The following is a 17,991-nucleotide window of genomic DNA, read 5'->3' on the forward strand; positions in this document are numbered from 1 at the left end:
GCATTTCATTACATAATCATGTAATGCTGGGCACTGTGACAGCCTTGTCATCTCTGCTCCAGTGTCTGCTTCTAAATGGCATCTAGCTGAAGCCCGCTTGTATTGTGCAAAATGTGAATTGGAGCAACTGACCTTCACTGCGCTTACTGCCTGCCACCTCTGACTTCCCAGCTTCTTGCTTTTCATTAGTAGGTTCACTTTCTACCAAAATACATTTGGTATGCTGAATTTTATTGACAAGAACTCCCAGAAATTCATTTCTGTGCTAGCAATTCTGTACGCTGACATTAATTAACAACAGTATCTTAACAAGTACACAGAGTACTAATCTGTACCGAACCAATCTGCTGAGAAAAAATCATGAGTATAGCAGCCAAACCAGACTATGCAGCAGACTCCTGTAGTTACTTCTGCAACACACTTAGGAAAAATTATAACAAGTTGAACAGATATATTAAAAGACTTTATTCACAATAGAGAAATTTTTACAAATATAAGTTCTTCAAAATTAAGCATCTTGATCTATTATGTATTCCATAATTTCAGTTTATATAAAGATGAAAAGACTAAACGGACTATGTACCAATCAAAAACAATTTAAATGCATGACAGAAATGGATAATATGTATGATGAAGTCACCATAGAAACAGTGAGCCATTGGGCATTGCAAAAATCTGTGTACAACCAACACATATGCAATACTTATCTCACAAACAACCAAAACTTTTTCCCCATGAAGCAATGTGGGTGCCACTTAGTGATCTGCCTCTTAGAACTTAACATATGCAGATTTAAATGCATTATTATGCTACAACAAAATGGAAAAAGTATAGGCAGTGTGTTTATACAAAGGTAATGTCATCCCGTGTTGTCATGTCCTGTCTGTGTGTCCCATCCCCTGTTCTGCCCGCCCCCAAACAAAAAAGCAAGTTCTTTTGCTCTTATGAATGACTGGGAACAGCATCACTAGCCACTTCCATGCAGCCAGTTAAGTGAATGGGAAATAAAATGCATGGTTTCTCGGCAATCTAACAGGCAGTGTTAAGTACGGACTGTTTCAAAATGATTGCTCTAACTTTGGTGTTTTGGGGTTATAAAAAAAAAGAAAAAAATCAATATATTCTCAGTTTATGAAAAGGTTTTTTCTTACAGTTGGCAAATCTACACGTTGTACAATCTTCTCGTCTACTTACATTAGTTTACAAAAGGTACAGTATAGTGCAGTTTGTACATACAACCTGAATACCCATACCAGTCATGTCAAATTTGTGCTCTTTCATATCATTGTAACTCTCAAACTAAAAAAATATTCATACTAAATGTCTGTATTACAAGGAAACAGTCATGATGCTTATATTTAAGTACATAGGACCCAATGCACACAAGAGTAGCCTGCTTTTTGCAACACAGAGAAGAGCTACCTTGTTCTCCTGGTTCTCTGCAGCTTGTTAGGTAAAGGCAAGATCACTAGACACATCTGGGGGAAGCATACTGTGGTTAAGAAAACCATGTAAAAAGAGGCTTACAAAACACATTTCTCAAAGACTTTTTTTGTCTGAGCTATTGTAGCTATTTAAGTGATATGAGGCCTATAGTAGCACATGCACAACCATGGGGTAAATAGCAGCAGATGACCCAATAAAAATAACCGAAACAGAAGTAATTATTATTACTTTTTGGTTAAAAAGGGAACAGAATTTCTGTTTTTATTCCACAGCTGTACTTTCTCTGTGGTACATGGGAGGGGGGAAGGCTTCCTTAAATGCTCTTTCTGAAGAAATACAGTGAAATATTTTAGTCCTCCAATGATACAAATTTGAAGTATCAAAATCAGCAAAAGTTCTGCTTCTCAAGAGAGGAGAGCCAAAACTTCAGCCTTGTTCATTCAGTTTCAGCAAACTGTTATTGTGACATGAGGGAATCCATACTTTAAAAAAGAAAATAGCAATAAAAAAGCAGCAAAGCAAAAAGCCTTGAGCCAGTGCTGGTTCCACATAAGCAGGCTTTACCTGCAGGTAAAATTTACATTTGAATCCCTTCTCCCAGTGCTGGGTGGCCTAGGCTCAGCAGGGTACCCCTACTATCTTCCATGTATGAATGCTCAGCTCTGCCAGGCCTGCGAGGGAAGGATCAGCATCACTGAAGATCCTCTTGCCTTGCCACCTACATACGTGTCTTTGGCAGCTCGTGTGGCACATGCCATCTTCTCTGTGCAGGGGAAGCAGAGAGGCAGTGCTGTCTTTGCAGATTCCAGAGAGTGAAGGGGTAAAGTTTAGAGGTCAGCTTTCAGCTGCTATACACAAAAACGTCTTTGTTCTTGGCTTCTACATAAGAAAACCTACATTGTAGACCTCTATCAGTCTAGAAAAAACATACTCTGTAATGCCTAAACAAATGTGCTTCCTCAGCTGTGCTGGACACGTGAGCTATCTTACTAAATACCTTTCAAGAAGATTACTGTACAGAACCATATTTGTTTTGCTGCAGTCCAATCGGTAAATAATGTACTTTCTCTGAATGGGAAGCCAGGTGTTATACCCTACTCAAAATGTGTGGAAGTCATCCTGTCACTAAATGAAAACATAGGTAGACTTAATAATTGTGTAAACCACTCCAAACCACACTTAAATAGAAACAGGAATGAATAGTGCCTCATCTTTATTTTTTTTTCCCTTTGGTTATGCCACAAAGTAAAACATTTTTGGCAAAGCTGTTATCTGTCTTAGTAAACCAGGCCTCTAATCTAGGGAATATTTTTAAGCATACTGTGTTTCTCTCACTTAAACATGACAGACTTGGTGCTTTCAGAAAGTTTTAGTTCTATCCTGGATAATTTCCCCTCTGATTATCTTCTTTTACCTTCCTCAACGCATCTGAACATTTAGCTTTATTCATGTAGATACATTAAATTGCTTTGTGACAATATACTATCAAGTCTGAACTCAGCTGAATGTTTGCTAAAGTCCCAGAAAACCAAACAAATTGTCTCTGGTATAATTCTCAGCTTCCAGGAAAATGTCATTGAGTATTTTTTTTTGCCTTTTCACCATCCGATCAAATGAAAGCTACTGGACAAAATACATAAAGAAGGTAAGACTCCCTTTCTTAATAAGAAATTACTATCTTTTTTTACTCCATAGTAGCCTGACTAAAGGCATGAGAATAACATCACTTAGAAAAGGGAGGAAACAATTTATTCTATTACAATATTCTAATCAAAACCTGAAAAACTAAGGTCTGCTAACTAATGTGCTAAATTCATAGAAACTAGTTAAGTCTAACTTCAATGTATACTACAGTTTCCGAGCCGTATCTGCATGAGATTAAAATATTCCTAATGTAGACTTCATTGACAATGAAATACATCAGATACTTTACCAAGTAATGATAGACCCGCATAAGAAGAGGCTGTCACAGTCACAAGATTTGTTTTGGATGACACACAAAACAAATTAACACAGAAAAAAAAAAAAAGAAAAAGCTTTTTATACTTAATTCAATATGGCTTTTTGCAACATGGCAAAATATTACAGCTTAAAGCAGACATCTCCTCACAGAGGAGAAAAGAATTTTGCAGTCAACTTACAAGCATAACAGGGAACAAGTAACATGCAGACCCTCTGCTCTTTTTGGCCAGGACGATACTGCAGCCTAACAAAATCTGGAGAGATGTCCTATTTCTCTTCAAAGAAGTGGCTCAGCTGGATTAGAGGACTGAGGTTTTATCATAATTAGTTTGGGTCCATTCATAATAATTTACTGTTAAAGAAAACAGACTGCAAAACACTTGATTTAAAAACTCAGGAATTTAAAACCAAATCATGTGCCCAAGTCCTGGAAAGAAACATAAGAAATAAACAAAGTGTAACTTAATCTTCATCTATTTCTGGTTTTCTTCTGTATTCCCATAGTCTTTGTGAAGAACAGGGAGAGGATGAGCCTCTGTGTTGAAGACCCAGTGTTCAAATGGAAGAAGATCATCTTCAGAAAACAGCAAATACAAGTACCTGGCAAGAAGAAAAGTAGGAAATGTGATGACATCAGGCAAGTGAAACTACAACAGTTATCAGGAAAGCATAAACACCTGATCCCTAGATGAATATACCAACGGGAAAAGCTGACCAATGACAAAACAGCAGTAAGCCCCAGCACCACAATGATTAGCACAAAACTTTGGGGCTACTCAACTCAGATTGGACTTAAGGGCAATAGCAACTGGAGACCAACAAAAGAGTGCCTCTATCCTGACAGAATACAAAGACATTTAGGCTATCAAAGTTAAATATCAGTTCACTTCCATTTCATCCTCAGTAATTTTATTACACATTGTTTTGATAATACACAACCACAGTAAATTTCTTCCTCCTGAATGTCCACGTATATCAAAGTGTAGGAATGAGAAGCAAGACAAGATTGGACTACAATATTTTAAGAACAACCTCTGGCTTAGGATTTTTAAAGAAGAAAACCAGTACTAGACCAGTAGCTTGGGCACCCATTTACTAAGATGGTGTCTATTAAACCCATCAGTAACCAATAAACAAATCCAATATTTTACTTATGTCACGATACGAGGTAGTAGCTACTGTAGCATGATTATTGAAGTCTTCTTAGGGATGGAAGTCTGCTTACCAAGTGACATTTTATTTTTTCTTAATGACCATACTTTCCCGAAGGCTTTTCTTGGTCTAATTCTGATAGGCCAATTTAAAAGACACAGTAGGAGGAGTGCACCATCTCAAAAAACCCACCCAAAAAAACCCCACCATGTATATAACTGTATTTACAGTATTTATTTTACTTGAGTATTATAATTTCTGTTGAAATGATGTGATTGCTTCCTTCTGGTCTTTGCAACTTCTTCTTGCACAGCACCAAAAAAAAAAAAAAAAAAAAGTGGAAAGACCAAGACAATGCTTCCTTTATTTCATTATTTATTTCATTAAAAACTTAGGAGAGGCCCTGCGAGCTTACCATGCAAGATGACTTCTGTTTTCTTTTTCTGTAGTTTTAAAAATGAAAAGTAATACAAGCCTGATAAGTCCTCTGTTTAGTCATTTTGTTTCACTACTGTTGGCATATATAATTAGATCCTATCAAAACAAAGAGATGTAATTTCTCAACTGAGACTATAAAGTACCTTTATCAGAAGTAAAGAAAATTTCCAGAAGTCACAGGATTTAGTTTATTGATACAGAAAGAAAAAAAATAAAGGCAATTTGGCTTCCCGTCACCTAAGAAAAGCTCTACTATTTCAGTCAGATTTTGTTCTGTGAATGTCAAGGGTACCAATGATAAATACTTGTCTGTAAAGATGATACATAGAACTACTTCATATTAATCAAAGTCAACTCTCTTAACTTACTTGAGTGTCTCTGAAAGAAAGAAACTTTGCTGCACATCATCATGGCTTTCATGATTGTTGTAAACATCTCTAATGCCAGAATAGCCACCATCTACTCTGCAGTGTTTTTCCAGTGCCTGAAGAGGGGGGGGAGGGAAAACCAACAGTGGGATTAACAAAATTAATCAGCTGCCATTTTTTCCTTCTTTGACAATAAAACTAGGCCCTGCCCTCAAATTGTCACTTTGTTGAAGAGTTGAAAACCAGATAAAGCTCTAGGTAGAAAACTCTTTTTACAAAGACATAGGCACACATGTCTAATTTTACATTTAGGAAGAGAACCAAATAATAAGTTAATAAAAGAAGTGAACACAAACCAGTTTTCAGAAGGAAAGATATAGGGATATATGGATGTAAAGACATATGGATTTTCAATTATTTTCTTTTTCCTCTTTTTAATAGGAATAATAATAGCCTCTTTCTCACAGGCTTGACTATCAGACTTCAGAGATCATGTCACATATACCTTTCTTGGTCATATTTTAGTGCTTAAAAATTGTTGTGATAGAACTGAGTACCGTGATAAAGACCAGTCTTTTCCGTACCTCCTGACAGCTGCTTCAAAAAAAGTAAGGCAACTCTCCATTTTCTATGTAAGTGGTTTAGTTTCTCTTTGCAATTTTTCGTTTTTCAATGGGAAACCTCTGCTATTGGGCTGTGACTGAGTTTCTTTTCTGCAGTAGGTACTATTTTGCTTTGATACCTTTCTGAAAAAGCTATATATTCCACAGGAGTAGATGGAAAGCTAATACGTAGCTGAAATTAATGCAACACGTTTTAGATGTAGGAATAAGAATGTGTTTTTCTCTAACTAGTTTCCAAACTGTGTATTCAGTTAAGAGGTGTAAAACAGATGATTGATTCCTATTTTACAATGAAAAGGAGCACATGGACCACCTAAAAATATAATTCCTTTTCTGCCCACAGAAATGTTCTATATGATCAGCTGATTTTGAAGGAGAAAAAAGATCAGATGAAGACTGGACAGAAAGCAAAGAACACGTACCTGGTGCTGGAAGTGTAGAAGGTATATACAGTTATATTATTTAATAAACCTTGCTTCTTTGCTTTATTTTAGACAGGTGTTTGCATTAGAAAGGTAGTACCTATATGCCTATGTACAAGCCATAACTTCTTTAAATACACTGCTATCCAATACCTTATTTGAATATTAGTTCTTTTGTCACTGCTGTTTAAAAATATTCATTCATCTTTTTTCTTTATAATTTACCTATTTAACAAGGTCAAAAGTATTATTAGACTCTTAATTTTTCTTACTCTTTTATAATAACTCTTTGCTATCATGCAGTATAATAAAGGAATGAAGAGAATCAAAGATGATTACATTTAAAACAATGCATTATATTAAAAAAAAATCAGAAAATGGTCTTTAGCCTTAAATAAATTCTAACAATGAAAACGACAGTAAGCAGGGTGGATTACCACATTTACTCAGGACCACACTACTCTGAAACATGGTGCCTGCTGTGGAGGCAGGTATTGGAGCAACAACTTTCAAGCTGAAATACCTGGAGTTTTATCAAACTCCCGATGGAGAGATGGAAGACAACTAGTTTTTCCATTTCTGAAGTTATTAAAAACATCACTGAAGTGATTACAGGATGTGTACATTTTATTTAGGGAAAGATGCTGCATTTCAAACCACATATAGCAAAAAGCTGCAAGATAAGAATAAGCATTTTCTGACGAAAGATGGGACTAAAAGTCAGTAATAATTACTGAGGTATCCATCACCTCCAGCTGCTCTAAAGGCTGCTCAAGATGTGTGTGTGAGCAGATATCCTAAATGTCCTTGGTTTTGCTGGAGTCCCTATAGCTATCTGCATATATTTAGCTTGCATGTCAGTCTCTCCATAGTTTTCACTAGAGAGTAAGCTGCCTATTGTATATTTAAAAGGGATTTTTCTCCAGGAGAGATCCTTTAAAATATAAACAGGCCTATTTTTCTTTTCTTGTGTGTCTTTATGTTCTTTAATTTTCCTGGACACTTTTACTAAGTGACAAATATACTTAAGTTTAAACAAGTAATTTCCCCTGGCTGGTACTCCTTCCCTCTTGTCTACTTTAACCTGCAACGAATTCAGAATGCTGAATCTGTGTCTGGATTTTCAACGTCAAACATAAGATTATGTTTTCCAGGGCACAGCAGAAAGAGAACTTGAACTAGAAGGATAAGGCTATTATTCAAGGAAATATCTGTGTTCTAAACAGGGTGAGGTAAAATAAAAGCAAATTGAATTTGTGGTTTACATGCTCTAACATGTAGTTAGAGCCTTCTTTATGAGTTTGTTGTAGAGATACACCATATAGGTACTTGAACACACTGCTATGATGTAAACTAAGAGGTTAACTCGCACCCTGTTAGCCACCTGGTGCTATCCACTTGATGAAAATGTGAAATATCTTACCCCTCAAAGCTACTTGCCACTTAACTGAAGGAACAGGACATTCATGTGCAGCCTTAGCACAATAAAAAAGCTCTTGGTTGTCACCCTCATTTAACTGGCAGTCATGGCTTTTTGCGCCCATACCTGCAGTTTCAGAGTACAGTGACATTCGGGGTACTGGTGAGTGGGAAGAAACAAACACTTTTAAAATTAGTAGTTGTCAGAAAATGAAGGTAGCTATGATCAGTTATGCTACAGTAATGGAAAACATCAAGCAGAGGGAAAACTGGCTGACAGTCTCAAAGTATCATAAAGGCAAAAAACCAAAGGAAGTGCTATGAATTCAAAATATGTGCCACATTTATAATGCAGAAAGGGAGACTTTCATGAGCTAAGCTGATAAAACCTTTCTGACTCAGAAATAGTGGATATTGCTGTTGGTCGTAACCGCATTTTCTCCAGCTGCTGAAGTACATACAGAATGATCTTGGACTCAAAATTAAAGCAGCAAAGCAAGTTTCTAAAGAAAAAAACAGAGAGGCTAGAGCATGTTTTTAGAGAAAGAATTAATAGACTTGTTGGAAAGTTTAGAAGTCACGACTTACAGAACAGCCTCCTTTTCTACTACAAGGGCACAGGGGAACAAACCTGATGAGTTCTTATTGCCAGTGTCATGAATTGAAAATGAACATGAAACACCTGAAGACCTGCCCAGCTTTTCTGGGCAACAACAAATGGTCTGAATGTTCCCCCTTTTTTCTTGTTTCAATCTCAGCTTCCTCTCTGTGCAACAGATGTTGATAATTAAACCAGCTATAGTCAGTAGTCAGGGACTTCCCCAAGAACAAAAAGGGTGGATTGACTTGCTTTCTGGTGCAAGAACAGGGAGCAAGAGGGAGCAGAATTTATGAAATAGTTGCAGTATCATGACACATGCTAGAACAAAAAATAATACATTATCAGGTGGAGCTGTATGGGTATAAATATCAAGAAAGAAGAGAAAAAAGAAAAAAAAAAGATTTGGAACCTACAGCTGACTATACATTCTGTGAAGCTGTTTGTTTATGTGAAACACGCAACTGTGTATTAGGACCGTAGAAGATGGGCCTGTACACAATGTGACCAGCTGCATCTCCCACACGTGGGCTGTAATCCACTGCCTTAGAGCCAGAAAAGAATAACTACAAAAATGTTAAACAAGGAACACATGGGGAATGCTAAGAAGGTAAACGAGTGTACAAACGTGAAGTAAACACAAACAAACTGAACCAACAGGGTACACAATAATAACAAGGAAAACATTTCAATTGTTTATAACAATGCTATCAGTGTGGGCAGCAACAATGAGTCAGGAAAAACATCTCCTGAAGAAGGAGCACTTGGCATTGCTGAAGCCTGGTGGGATGACTTCCCTAAACAGCCATTGTAAATATTCCAATTATAATCTGCCTGGGAAGATTCCAGTAGTAAAATGCATGCCTATGGGTAGCGCTAGCAAAGAAGAAAGTAAGGAAACAGCACTCTAAATTACATTAATCTAAAATATCCAAATAATTTTTTTTAAAAAAATTGCTTTGGAATCATTAACTGAGGAGCATTTTGTTTCAGGGCTGATAGAGCCAACACCCGAGGGAGGCAAGTAAAATGTCCTAAATAACCACTGTCTACCTAGCTGAATACAGTGTTGACTGCAGATACGGAATTGCTGTGAATATTCAAACAAGGAGAGAGTAGAAGTATAGTTAATGCTAGCAGCTATTCTTTTACGGAAAGCAGATTTTACCACAGATTTCATTCTTCAAGAATATCTAATTACCAAAACTGAATCGCTCTTTTTTTCACAACACTCAACAACATTTGCCACACATTCACTATCTCACACAGTGAATACTGAATACAATTACAGATCCTGGTTGCTGTTGAGCGAGCCAGGTGACTGGCGGATGTCGTGTCACAGCCAGGTATGTGGAGTCATACCCCATTAACAGCTCTGTAGTAGGGTCCTTTGGTGATGAGAAATTGGACGACATGAGTCTAAATGTTCTTCCCTTAGTATAAAGCAACCTTCTACAACTACTTGTGTAGGCCCGTCCAAGAAAGTTATAGTCACGTACTCCTAGGAGCAAGGGGCATTGGGCAAACTGACAGACAGGACACTTTTGAAATCCTGGGCAGCAATAACTCTGCAAAGGAGAGGTCACTGAATGAAAAAAATACTGCACAGGGTTTTGTTTTCTTTTTTTCTTTTTTCATTTTTCTTAAATATACAGAGCTGCGAAAATAATGTTCTTCAGCTTCTTGTATCTCCTGTGATATCTCAATCTTAAAAATTCCAAAGTAAGAGTTAAAGGCAGGTAATTTAGCAAGGGGAACGTTAGTGTGAGGATAAAATAAGTGAACTCTAGGAGCGCAATACCCATACCCAGAGAATAAAACATGGTAAATGCAAAGGCTCTCCTCTCTAACAGTAAGAGTGATTGACCACTGAAATAAGGGAAACAATGGATTTGGCAAGCCAATTTTTGCAGTATAGACTAGCTGCTCTCTTGGAAGGCTTGTGCTAGACAAAACTGAATAGCTAGGTTCAGCGTGATGGTTGAAACTCAATGGCTAGTGGGACACAGAAATTTAAACCTAGAAGAGGTTGTTATCATTAATGGAGTTCAGCCTAGATGACCTATGCTTTTTGAAAGTGACCCATTTTTTAAACATTCGGTGCTATCTAGTACTTCATTTTGGCCTTCATCACCTTAATTAAAATCACCTTTGTACATTACTGTTGAAAATACATATCATAAAGCTTATTTCCATGTCCAAGTCTCAAATTTGACACACATCCGCACTTTCCATTCACATGCAGTGATCCTTAACATCTTGAGCAGTACATCCAAATATGACCCTGATCTCAGAAGTATTTAAGAAGGAGAAATCCCAAGGTATTTTTCTAATAACACAATACCAGCACTATTTGGTTTTGAAAAACAATCTCAGTTCATCAATTTAGTAAATGAATCTCTGGAAATTTGAGTTGATATTACTAACTTAAAATAAATATTTACTCTCCAACTGCTAAACTACATCCAGATATCATTCAGTAGCTCACTTAACAAGACGTTAGGATTTAGTAAGAAAAAAGTCCAATAGAACATTACCTCTACAGCTTCCCATCCCCACTGCCTGTACTTTGGGTCATGAGTGAGCCGCCACATGTACATGTAGGTCTCTATGACTTCTGGTCGTAGGATGTAGTATTTTTCATTTTGTCTTGTAGCAATGGCCTCAACACCACCATCAAATCTGAAGGCTTCCGGTCCCAGTTTCATGCCTAGCAAATATAAAATCACATGCTAAAATGAAGGCATTAAGAAAGGCTTTCAACTATGTCATCTACCAAATCAATGATCCTTTCCTGTGGCACAAAGCCAGGTTACCCAAAAGGTATATAATTTCTGGACGATACTGCAGCTCCTTCTGTTTTTAATATTTTGTAAATACTTCAGAGTAGGAGAAAGCTGTTCTTCATCAGTGCCCTAAACAGCAGTTCCAGTTTGAATAGTGATGCTAACATTTGCATTCTGGAAGACTTCATATGAACAGCAACATGTGAAATTTTGCTTAAAAGACAAGGATATTTACTTTTCTATGTCAAACTGGAAAATACACTCTGGACCTGAAATGCTGCCAGGTTTATTTCTATAAGAAGATGAAAGAATCCAGAGAAATTTTCTGCACAGAAATCCACCTTCTTTGTGCAATTCTATTGTGTGCAGCGTTATACCACCAGAACTGAGCATAAAATAATTTTTTGTGCATAACACATGATTAATAGCTATATTGATGCATAAGTGAACAGGGTCCCTCTCTGATTTGTATTCGGCTATACAGAAATTGGCAAAGTGAAACAAAAGCTATCATGTTAATTACTAGAGTGAGTAGATATGATTCAGGTGCACAGAAATTATTTATAAAACAGAGCAGCCATTCTTAAAGTTACTCTAAGAGCAAAGCAGGATTTGCTCAGAAAGGATAAAAAGTTCTCATCATCATACAACTTTCATTCAGCATTGTGCAAAAATACCAGTGGGTGCCTCCACAAAGTCAAACTGTGAAACTAAACTCTGCGATACAGTACTTACTTGTACGATCATAGGATTCATGGCAAGTCCTAGCAATTTCAGCACCAAGCTCAATGTGATGGCCTGTCTTGTCATTAGGTGCTCCGTCCGCTCCTAGAGCAAACATGCCTCCAGCAAAACAAGTGAGATGTCCCATCTTGTGTTCAAGCAGTCCACCCTTCCACTCAGCGATGTATGTCAGCCCCCCACTTGATTTTCGAATTAGGTGGGTCTCTATGGCCTGCAAAAGTATGTGATTTCAAACCAAATGTACCATTTGGTAAAGCATGTGGGACAAAGACAAAATTGTCTTGTATGTTGGTTGGCTCTTCTCCGTATCACCTTTGCTTATAAAGTAAAATAGATAATATGATCTAGCATAACCTCAAAGTGCAACCAAACCAACACAGATTAGCATACATGAGTAACAATGATTCATTTTGCTACAACTCTGGGCAACTTATGCAGTACATTTTATTAAAATATTGAAAAGACCTAAAAAATACAATTCAATTTTAAAATTATTTTACTTCTTTCCCTTTCTACTTTGAGCAATTTTGGGTAATTTCACTTTTAATGGTCATTAGCCATCGCTTCAGGTTCCATACTTCCCATTTTAATTCTGACTTAAAGGATGTGGTTATTGATATAACTTCATGCCACTTATATGCAAACATAACTCATATTCTAAACGCCTGACTCAACGAGTGCATTGAATGATGTTAGGGCTCTGAGTCTATATGGTATTCCCAAACTCCCATGAGTTTTCCATCCCAAACTCAATTCCTCTGTAGTTATCAATCAGGAGTAGGGTCTCACTGTGATTTCTGGAAAAAAAACCCAGGCAGGATAAAAATACACTAATCTCCTAGAGCGAATTAGAAGTTGGTGCTGTTAGCAATGTATGGTCATTGATCACAAAATCCAGGACAACAACCTTCCCTTGTGGAAGGAACAGAACTAAAACAATAGAGGAGATGCAGAAGAGCATGTTAATTAGAAGCCCACACCGAAAGTAGGCTATTACTCTTTAAGTGGTAATGGAGAGGAGATGAACAATGCTATCATACATTCAGTTATCCAGCAGTGCTCTGGTTTATTCTATTGAAATCCTGAGATTCAGAAACAATACTTAATATGCATTATACAAGAGAAAAAACATGAATAAAATATCAGTACAGAGAAGTATTAACAAGAAAAAAGCCAGGATTTTAAAAAAATGTTATAAAGAAAAGGTATTGATTGTAGTTACTTCTTCCCATTTAAACATCCGTAAAGGTTGTTTTCATAAGCATGAAAAATCTGCTCTGAACTAGAAGCATCAGCAGAATAATTGTACAAGTTTTACTTACTGAGTAGGTTTGTTGTGCCAAGAATGTCACACGGAAAGCTACACCTGGTTTTCCACTAATATTGGTGCAAAGCACTTAGTAAGGATGTTTCCTGCCCAGCTCCAGACCCACTACTGGCTCAGAAAACTCAATCCCTTTGTTTTCTCCTTAATTGTATGGTTTTAGCACCAGATACCTACTGAAAGACATACCTAAATTTTACAGCTGCAGTAAACAATGAAGATTCCTGTGCTTTAAACAAATCCTGCATACTTTAACATATAAAAAGAAGAATTTAATATGAAAGGGTTAAAGTGTGAAAGCACACAACAATTTTGCGGGAAACAGCTTTCAGAATACTTAGGCATTCTGAAAAATAAGCTATGTAAAACCATGTTCAGAAATAAAAAAAACCTTTTAACTTAATGACATTTCATTAAGCCTTTCAGCATGGTAATCCCTATGTCACCAAATTAACAATTCTGGCAATAGTCGGTAACTCTACTGGTTACTTAGCAGGTGAATCAGAATTTATTTAAAAAATAAACAAATATAAAAATAGATGGATGACTAAATTTACATATATTACATTTATTTTAGTAAAAAAATAATGAAAGACAGAATGAAGTATTATTGTACCTGATGGAAATAACAGTAATCATGTACCTTCAGAACTATAGTAACTAGAGCAGAGTTGAATTTTGTACTATGAAAATGGATTCTGCGATAGCAATTAGTCTTTCAGAGTTTGCGGGGTTTTTTTCCTGTTCTCTTGGCTCAAAATTAAAGTTCAGGCCAAAAAAAGATGACTTCCACTTGGGAAATTAAAAAATTATTCTAACAAACTGGTGTCAAGAAACTAACAAATTGATGCTAACTGATGCTAAGAACGTCACAAAATAAAAATATGTTTCCAGATTGAATATTCATGTTTAGTAAAGCAAATTATCTTGGTTTTATAAATGGGTCCTATTAAGAACTAGTACATATGCCTATTAAAAGATATTTTTATTATGTAAGCATCTTATTTAAAGCTATTTCTATTACGTAGTTATTTGATATATTACAGATTCTCAAATTGCCTTGTCATACTTTTTATAACCACAGGTCCCTGAGGGCTAGATAAGACCTATACTGGTTGCATATACCTTTATTAATGGCAAGCTAGGTAACTAATCATTTCTGCCAAGACGTGAAATCCAAGTGCCCTTTGATATGCTATCAGAAGCCATAAGCCCCAGTGTGCCGAACTTGCAAGTCCATCAGCACTCAGCAAATTCTTATTCTTGAAGACAGGAAAACAAACACTGTAACTTGGTAAAGCCTAATCTGCGTTTGAAGTTATATACTTATGAAGTCATAGTTTGTAGTAGTTACATGATTTAAGCAAAGTGACCTCAACCAAACAGCTTTTGTAAAGCATGAAAGGCAGCGGAGCGTCTCTTCCCAGAGGACTTGTAGCTCTTTTTGTAAGTACACCAGTGGAGCTCGCAAAACCACCGCCAGGCAGCTCACAGTGGGGCTGCCCAACTGAACCTGAGAAGTTGCTTCATGGGCCATTTTCAGTCTGAGCTAGGGAAACTGTTTTTGTCAGAACCCAGTTCCCCTTCTCTCATCACTATTCATCTGCCCTCTGACTGAGAAGAGACAGACTAACCGCTTGCCCTGAAACAACACTCTCCAAAGGCTTGCTAATGAATTTGCAGTATTAAAGTTGCATAAAGTTTGGAACAATTCCAGCATGCCATAGAAATGTTAGATTATAATGAATGTTAGGCGTGTTCCGCTTGTTTCAGGATCTCAACATAAAAAAGAAAGTTGTTTTAAAAAAAATCAGCATACTTAGAAAGCCTTAAAAATGTAGATGCTTTTGATCTTAAAAAAAAAAATGTATCTCCTGCATGAGTTAAACACATAAAAGAAACTCCCCAACGTTAACTATTGATAAATGCATTCACTGAAATTTTGAACTCCTGTATCAATAACAGTATTTGCAGCACTAAGACACAGTAAAACCTTCCTTTTCCCCACAAGTCCAACCTAACTATAGTTTAATTTCAGAATTTACTTCCAAATATTGTTAAAGCACTACTTCTGGAATGTATAATGTCTGTAAAATGAATTTGTATAATAAAATTTTTTCAAAGTAAACAATAAACAAAAATCAGTACTCTTACAATTATCAATTCTGAATCTATACCCAAACTGCCAAAGTGCCATATATCATCCATCTATTGGAAATTCACAAAAACGCTATTCACATTCTAAATATTTTTGTGGTTATAATATAATGGTATGTACTTCTGTAAGCAGCACATCAAAATATTTTTCAGTGAGTTTCACAAGGTTTGTAAGTGCCATCAGGCTGTATTGAACTTTCTGAAAGACATTCAGTTTCTAAATAAACTTGAGGTTCAGAGCAGGACTAAATCACTGGCGGGAATATGTGGGCAATTGTTTTAAGTATAAAAACTTGAATGCAAAGTTGAGAAAGTACTAGGATGAGGAAGAAACACTATCAGTTTAAATGAAGATATAAGGGTCTCCAAACATGAGTGGTAGGGTGGAAAGGCGTTACAATCCCATAGGGAAATGCTACTTGCTCTCTGCAGTGCTGTGGGCACAGTTCTGCCAGGGAAATCAAGTTACTAAACCAAGTTGTTATAAAAGGAGAATAGGTAGTGTGGTGACAAGGATCCACCCAAATGAAAAGCCCTGTTTGGTAGACTTAATTCAGAATTTCACACTTGGAATTAATTTACTTTTATTCTGATATAATTATCACACTTAAAAAAGACACATTTATTTGAGCTGCAGCTCTATTACAGCTTGGTCCCCACCTATGAATAACTCCTTCCTGCACCGCTTGCACATCAGGTGGTGTCATATTTATCACTATAGAGATTATTATTTAATTTTACTGTAATAAATATTGTCAGTACAAACCAATATACAGAATCTGCAAATAATCAAAAAAGCTAGAAGAACGTTGTCTTTGATTAGCTGAAAATCCATTATTGATGGACAATTGTCTGGAGATGGTATAGTAAATGGACATTTCATTTTACTTTTTTCCAGAATGTGTTTCTGCAATTCAAATAGTAATTTCTTCCTTTCCACCAAAGTAAAGAAGAGAGACTGTGCAACCTAAAAGGTTGCAAAAAAAAAAAAAAAAAAAAAAAAAAAGTGGCTGCAAATGTCTGTTCCCAAAGGGAGCAACCTGGAAGTGACCAAAAACCAAACCAAACCAACCAAACAAAAAACAACAACAAAAAATTGAGACAACCTGATTTTTTGACTGTAGTGGACAAAAAAGGAGAGGAAGGAAAGGCAACTAAAGGAAAATAAACATTTGCCAGATATTTCAAGAAATAAATTTACTACATGTAAAGCTGATACGGCATATGGTTTGTTGCGTACATACAAGCTCTTACAGACAGCTGATATGATTCCTGGCAATTTATATTTTTTTCATGTTCTTATGTAAGGCTCTGCTTATTGTCCTTGCTGCAATAAAGCCTTTGGCTTTATCTTCCATCTTGTGGGAAATTATTCCTTCTATAAAACAACTGTAAAAATGCTTGAGCACTCAATTAGAAGCATTAATAACAGTCCCTTTTACAGTTTGACTTGTGACTGAAGTGCACCTTGTATTACTCCTGGCATCTTTCTTATGGATTTGCACGTTAAAAATTATGCCCTTGCCTATCTGTCACATTGAAAGAACCGTAGTGAATAAGACATTCGGAATTGCTTAGCTTACAGGATTGCAAATTGTACGTGTGCCTAATCTCTGTTATTGACAGCACAAAAGAGAAACTCTTCAGTTTTTCCCAACCCGATATCCTCCCCCTCCTGCCCCCCCTCTTAAGACGATATGTTTTGTGTTCTCTGCTTAACAGCCTGTCCCTTAACCTTCGCGTTATACTGCCAGTCCTTACTACCCTCACAAAATAAAGCAGAACTGAACCCTGCCAATAAATACCCATTTTCTTTCATTCAGTTCTTCACTCCTTTAAGCCTTTCACACAGCTTAAATGCTGTTTTCAACACCCCCTTCCTCAATCCCTGACTTGATTTTGGGATTGGGAAGTCCTTAATTTATCATTTGAGTTGTTCGGGATGTTGAACTGGATTGTTTATAGAGAAACAGAGGATACAGAACCGAAGTCATCTCACCGTCCAAATGAGTAAAAAACCGCTATCAACAAGCTTACGTTTCATAGAGGGTATCCTCTTGGTGGATTACGCTGACAGGTAATCAAAATATTAACTGAGATGCCTACAGAGCACAGATGGAGGCTTCTCAGGAAAAATGTTCTGCAACTCAAAGTTTCTCAATTCAAAATAAAAGTGCCACAAAAAAAGTTAACTCTGCTAAAAGAGCAGGGATAACAAACTGCAAACCTCAAAATGCAATGTAAAACTGCAGTTCCACTTCCTCTAGCACTTAGGCATTTTACCTCTCCTTTTACAACAACTGTCTAATTATGATTAATGAATTTCAATGACTTCTGATGTTTTAACACAAAAACCAGGTGTTTCGTTTCCCACCTCAAGATGTCACTGCAGCTAGAGAGAAAACTGTCTTGCAAGTCATAGTTAAGTATTTCCATACCTTAATAAATTTGAAACTTCAAAAATATGATCCTGGTTCTAAATTTCCAGGGTTTAATAATGTTTGTTTGGGGGATAATTACAAGTCTGCAGGATTCTTTACAACAAAGCACTA

General features: G+C 36.5%; 1 protein-coding gene across 3 annotated transcripts in view; it reads right to left on the reverse strand.

Moving 5' to 3' along the window:
• Positions 1-450: 450 nt before the first annotated feature.
• The window catches only part of MAN1A1 (mannosidase alpha class 1A member 1), a 151,699-nt gene continuing 134,158 nt past the window's right edge, over positions 451-17,991 (reverse strand). For 2 of the 3 annotated variants that reach the window (XM_055811198.1, XM_055811200.1), the window contains exons 9-12: positions 11,950-12,169; positions 10,966-11,138; positions 5,367-5,482; positions 451-4,008 (exon numbers count right to left, since the gene is read on the reverse strand). In XM_055811198.1, coding sequence (XP_055667173.1) covers positions 3,882-4,008; positions 5,367-5,482; positions 10,966-11,138; positions 11,950-12,169 — 636 coding nt within the window. In that variant the 3' untranslated portion in view covers positions 451-3,881. The remainder of the gene's footprint in view (positions 4,009-5,366; positions 5,483-10,965; positions 11,139-11,949; positions 12,170-17,991) is intronic. The other variant, XM_055811199.1, reaches the window with a different exon arrangement.

This window comes from Falco peregrinus, chromosome 7 (genome assembly GCF_023634155.1).
Source record: "Falco peregrinus isolate bFalPer1 chromosome 7, bFalPer1.pri, whole genome shotgun sequence".
NCBI lineage: Eukaryota > Metazoa > Chordata > Aves > Falconiformes > Falconidae > Falco > Falco peregrinus.